Below are 6,000 nucleotides of genomic sequence, written 5' to 3'. Positions count from 1 at the left end.
CAAAACAATAATTCTCCAAGCTTTTCCTTTTTTTCCCTTGCAAAATATTGGTCACATAGGTTACTAAAAATCCTTTAAATTAAACAAACAAAGGAATTGTGGTATTTATGTTTCTTTTCTTCTCCCATTTATCTTTATTTGACAGTCACAGTGTAGACAGGATGTTGCAGTTATGTGGTCTGTGCTGTAAACTCACATTCAAACTCATATTCTAGCAAAAATATTCTTTAATGTCAGGTCACAAGTAGATGTCATTTTAAAGTGTCATCACCATTCCTTTACTTGATTTTGCAACGAGAAAACAACCTACCAGTTTGATTTTCAGCTGTAAAATGTCCTGCTTAGTATATACACTGAGATTACAATACATTAAGGATTCTTATCACAAAAAAAAAAAAATTAAGGGCCAATATATCATTAATCATTAGTTCAACTTTCACATAACAATCTGTCTATATTGGCCTCAAAAGTCAGTGAAAGCTTGGGAATCACTGACATCAGGCAAGACTCCATTGTCCACCTGCTGATCATAGATGATTAAACACATGCTGTTTTCATAAGATCACAAGAGGACAGTTTGTGTTAAATCATTATTTTGTGATCATGAGGAAAACATACGCTCGTTATTTCAGGCTGAAAGAATAATTATCCAGCAATCAAACCTAAAGATAATTATGCCGGCAGCTCTTAGACTCCCAGGGAGACTAAGGATGTCATTTTTTAATAAATGCTATAAATTTCTAACTTATTTGCTCACATATTCTCAAAGAGGCAAAGATGAAGATTTCATCCTGTTGTGTTAGGAGGAGAAGGCAGGGAGCAAATTAATAATTCTTGCTGGTGAGGCTCGCACTGCTCTGAGCTATAGCCTGTGAATCATCATCATCATGAGATAAAAGGCAACATCTTTTCATCTATTTTTCAGTCTTTTCATTTCGCCTGCTGGAGTAACGCTCCTGCGAGTGTTTTCAAATCCAAAAAGGCATATCATATAATTATTTGTTTTCATATAGATCATATCTGTGAATTCTTTTTGGTAACACTCGTGACAAAATTGAATTCCTGCAGAGGTTGAGCCTGGAGGATAACGCAGCGTGGCCAAAATGTCCTAATTACAAATAATGCAGCAGAATCATCATCATTTAATATCAATTATATCAAGCCCTTATCTAAACTGCTCGGGCTCCCCTCGTAGCGAGTAATGTTTTTTCTTTATGGGTTTTGTTTGAAAAGATGCATGATTAGCTCAGTTCACACTGAGAACCAGCACGTACTGTAAATGATCAATTAAATGGCTCCTTTGGTATTCTTTCAATTAATTGCTTCACACATTTTAGCAAACCAACATCGCAGGTGGCCTCTCACTTCCACGGAAATAAGCGTCAGCATCTCACATTCAGGTGTTACGTGAGGACAGTTGTGGGAAAATGGCCGACCAGACAAGTCAGCTGGTCACAGTTTGACATTGGTCATTATGACTTCAACATTTGAGGTCAAGTAACAGACGTCCTGCGTCTCTGACACGGAGGCCATGGGGACCAGGGAATCAATGTGATGTCATCCCAGATTCATCCCAAGAGAGCTGCTGAGTTGTGGGAATAGCGATCAACTTTGACCCCGTTTGGAAAGGAAATCTTCCTCTCTGATGACGGGGTCACACCGCAGCATTACTTGATCGACAGGAATGATTAAGGCACGCCTTTGGACACATGAATCCAGTCATGTTTGTGTAATTCAGCTGTGAAATATAAATCAGAACAGAAAACAGATATTACATCAGTGTATTCATTTATTTCCGTATTGTTTATTTTCCTGTGATGTCTGATCAGCTGCATCTTTGTAGAAGAGCCTTTTAACTTAACTTTAACTTACTGACAATAGACAAGTTTTCTGCTTCAACGTATCATTATGAAGTAAATGTTAAGTAGCACAATGTGATGGATATAGAACAATGAAACCATCTGCGTGGACATTGGTTCCCTATAAACCTTGAGATCATTACACAGTTTTGTCTGCCACCGGGCACGTGGTCTTTTACTAGGTTATTAGGTTGAAAGTTGTCTGTTGCCACTTTAAATTCAGGTTACACAGTGCGCATGAGTTTAAAGGGACAGTTCACCCGAAAATAAAGATTTTCTTCCTCTTACCTGTAGTGCTATTGATCTATCTGTTCTCGATTCTCTGGGTGTGAGTTGCAGAGTTTTTGAGATATTGGCCGTAGTCTGCCTTCTCTCAAACATAATTGAACTAGATGGCACTTGGTTTGCGGTGCCAAGTGTATTACAGTGCAGAAGGAAATGTGCATGTAGATCACGGACGAGAGGCTGATGTCAGCATCGGATGTAAACATTAATAAAGAGCCGAAGTCGCGGCCCTTCTGTTTTGCCCCCTGGGACCTTATTTCAGAAAAACTTTGGATTGCAGTATATGGAGAGAGACAAATAATTTTCCCGTCCCGTCTGAATTATGTCATGAATCACACATATGATGTTTGTCAATTTAAAAGGTAAATTTTCAAATCAATAAAGTCACAGTTTGTCATAAAACTAATGAAATATAAGACTATTAATTCTAAACACTACACAGCCAAGAGTGGCATTAGTGACGTCATCTCATTGAACGGCCACCAAAACCTGTACAGCTGGTCCTGTATATTAGCTTCCTCATAAAACTGATGAACTTCCCTTTCACATAACTGCAGTTTTCAAAATAACCAGATTTATTGTGATTTTCATCATTTTTATTACCTTTTCTGTGCTGAGTTAGTGTGTTGCGTTGTTGGTGACGTGTGTTGCGCGAGACGATGTAGTTCGCTGAGCGGTTTCACATAAATATAGATGATATTTTACGTGAATCACAACAAACTGCGACTTTCTTGATTTGGAAAATTATCTTTTAAATTGACAACATCAATTTAGGCCGGATCAGAAATGGCGTCCTCAGCTGGGCCGTAACATTGAATGAATGAATGAATGAATAAATTAATTAATTTATTGATGATTAGAAACATAACACACCACAAACCTACAGGACGACAAGAAAGACAGTGAAATAAACACAACACTTAGTGCAAAATACCAACAAAACAACAAGAGGACAGCAAGCAAGCGACAGTAAACATAAAAGAAACAGCAGGCGGCATGATAGCTAAGTCTTCATGTTGTTGTTTTCTTTTTTCATAAGAAAATAAAATAAAATTTGAACTAGATAACACTCTGGGAGCATTTATTTAAAGCCACTTCGAACATCCCCAGTGAAACACTCAGTTTTATAAGCTAGCTCAGTTAGCTAGCCTCGGTCGTGCTTTCCGCGCAGTGATAAGGTTGGTGGGTGTAAGAAAATAGGCCCTACATTAAACTGCTCACAACAAGGTCTGTGGATCATATAGTGAGAAACACAGATATGATTTCTACAAAGAGACACTGCGGTTGAGTTTTTCAAACATTTGAGCGTCATCTAGCCCCACTTAATTGAAGAGAAGGCAGACATCTCCGCGGCAGCTCACACCAAAACAATCTAGTTAGATGGACATGTAGCAAGAGTGTGTGTTTTTTGAAACTGTCCCTTTAAAACAGGTCACACGAGTCTGTCCCCATGTTAAAGAGGACTCGGTGCATTGCAGTATCAATAGCCGAAGCCCCAGCCATTTGCAATGCAATTAAAAACTCAATTTTCAAAGCGCTTTGCTGAGGGTGATAAATGGGCCAGTAATCCCTTAATTGTTCTCTGTGAGGCAGAATCACAGGAATGATAGATGTTTCATTAGAGACAGAGTAAAACTTCAAGTAAATAACAGGAGATGCAGATTTTACTCACAGTTATCAGTCGGCTGGTTGTGGTTAAAACCTCCAAAGAAGGGTGTGTATTTATATACTCTGTGGTGAGAAAATGAGTGTTGTTCAGTCACTTTTCAGGACCACAGACAGCTCTGTTGGCTCTGTGTCCCTCTGCCCTCCTGTGTGTGTGTGTGTGTGTGTGTGAGAGAGAGAGAGTGTGTTTGTGTTTTGAACTTTACCTTTTACTCTACCCATCTCGAACCTTAATAAATGTCAGTGTTGTGGGGTATATTTGCAGAACGGATGTAAACATGGACACTCAACATGCGCACAAACTTTGGCACAGGAACATGGCCGCATGCTCTCCTCATCACGCCCGGATGTGCAGCGGCTGGATGAGGGCCGGGCTGCTCGGAGTCATTGGCCACCTGAGATTGCAGTGTTTCTATTGATCGGGCCGGCAGAAGGCTAAATATTGACAAGTGCAGCGCTTATTCCAAGCCGTCGTAGTCTAGCGGGCTGAGGCTTTTTATTTATTTATATGTTTTTTCTTTTTTTCTTTTTTTTTAATTTAACGTCGGATCAAGTTCGACCAACATTGGCCCGCCGCCTCGGGTCCAATCGGAGTTCAGATCAGCTCCTTCGCCCCCCCACCCTCCACCTCCCCACCAGCCCACCCCCTCCCTCCTCGCTCTCCCTCTCTCTCCCTCAGCCTCTCTCTTAGTTGCTCTGCAGCTGGGCTGCACCTCAATGAACCTAATTGGCGCACTGTGAGCGACCATCATCTTTCCACTGGATTTCCATCGCGCCCGGCTTTCACCCAGAACATATGAATCTGCTTAGACAGACCCTTTTGAGGAGTTGAACAGACAGGTCGGAGGAAAAAAGAAAAAAAAAATGGCACAACGCGTGGTTTTGTTCCTACTGTGGCTCTTTGACAGATCGTTCGCAGGATTTCCCAATCAGATTAATATCGGTAAGTGTTTGTTGTTGTTTTTTTCTTGCCGTGTGCACAGACTGCAGATTGAGCGGGTTTGTGCGGGGAAATCAAACGCAAGGTTGCAATTTTTTTTTTTTTTTTTTGCACCGGAGAGATCCGGACGGAGCGCCGGAGCTCTGCGCAGTGACAGACCAGACTAACTTGATGTTACAGATGCTGCACGCTTAGAAACTACACAGATGTAACCAACATGTAGTGTTGAGTGTTATTATTGTAACCACTGGCTGAAGATAAGTGGAGTGTTTTATAAGGAGGACGGGAGACGGTCAGTTTCCTTCTCTCCCCCTCCACCTCCCCCCCGCTCGATCTGAAGAGTTACACACAGGCGCACCGCTTAAAATGCATCATAGTTGTTCTTTCAAACAGCAATCAGCCTCTTTTTTGTGTCACAATAACACGTACAGAGTGATTAAAAGAGCTCCGCAGACTGTCTTATCTTTGGTTTCCATCTCTTCAAGGGGGACTGTTCATGCGATCCACGGTGCAGGAGCACAGCGCGTTCAGGTTCGCTGTCCAACTCTACAACACCAACCAAAACACCACTGAGAAGCCTTTCCACCTTAACTACAACGTCGACAACCTCGAGTCGTCCAACAGCTTTTCAGTCACCCATGCGTGTAAGTGTGCTTCTATTTCCAGTCTCATGTCTCCACACGTCTCCCAGTGTCCACGCAGGACGGATGAGCAGAATTATTCATGTCAAACTCGTACGTGTGTGTGTGTGTGTGTGTGTGTGTGGGTGGGTGGGTGGGGGGCTCCTACATCTCAATCCAGGGGAGGCAGTCAAGTTCATCTCACTTCACTGTGGTTCAGAAAGTCTCAGTGGGAATTAAAGGAGCATGTGGGAATACAGATGTCTCTAATGTCACACGGTGTTCTCCTCACATTTATCCTGCGTAGTTTTCTTTGGTTTTATCACAGCATGCATACACTTTTTTTTTAAAGATAGGCTATATATATACATTTTTATAAATAATAATATTTATAGACATAAGCTGTGGGTGCAAATCACAGTACTGTTGCCACATTTGCAGCATTTGTGTCTCTTCGGTTTTCCGGACTTGATATAATACAAATACATGAATTCCACATTATAATAAGTTCCTTCGGCATCATGCTGTGTACATGCTGGCCTTGAGAATAAAAAATGCAGCCAGTTACACAAAGCCTGTGACTCAAGGCCTCTGTGCTGGAGGAGTTCACATGTTGTGTAGTGGAGCAAAC

General features: G+C 41.4%; 1 protein-coding gene across 2 annotated transcripts in view; it reads left to right on the top strand.

Moving 5' to 3' along the window:
* The first annotated feature begins 4,673 nt into the window (after positions 1–4,673).
* The window catches only part of LOC141013214 (glutamate receptor 3), an 85,578-nt gene continuing 84,251 nt past the window's right edge, over positions 4,674–6,000 (top strand). For both annotated transcript variants that reach the window (XM_073486837.1, XM_073486838.1), the window contains exons 1-2: positions 4,674–4,752; positions 5,235–5,393. In XM_073486837.1, the coding sequence (XP_073342938.1) occupies positions 4,674–4,752; positions 5,235–5,393 (238 nt within the window). The remainder of the gene's footprint in view (positions 4,753–5,234; positions 5,394–6,000) is intronic.

Source organism: Pagrus major, chromosome 18 (genome assembly GCF_040436345.1).
Source record: "Pagrus major chromosome 18, Pma_NU_1.0".
NCBI lineage: Eukaryota > Metazoa > Chordata > Actinopteri > Spariformes > Sparidae > Pagrus > Pagrus major.
This window is presented reverse-complemented; position numbering and strand designations above follow the sequence as displayed.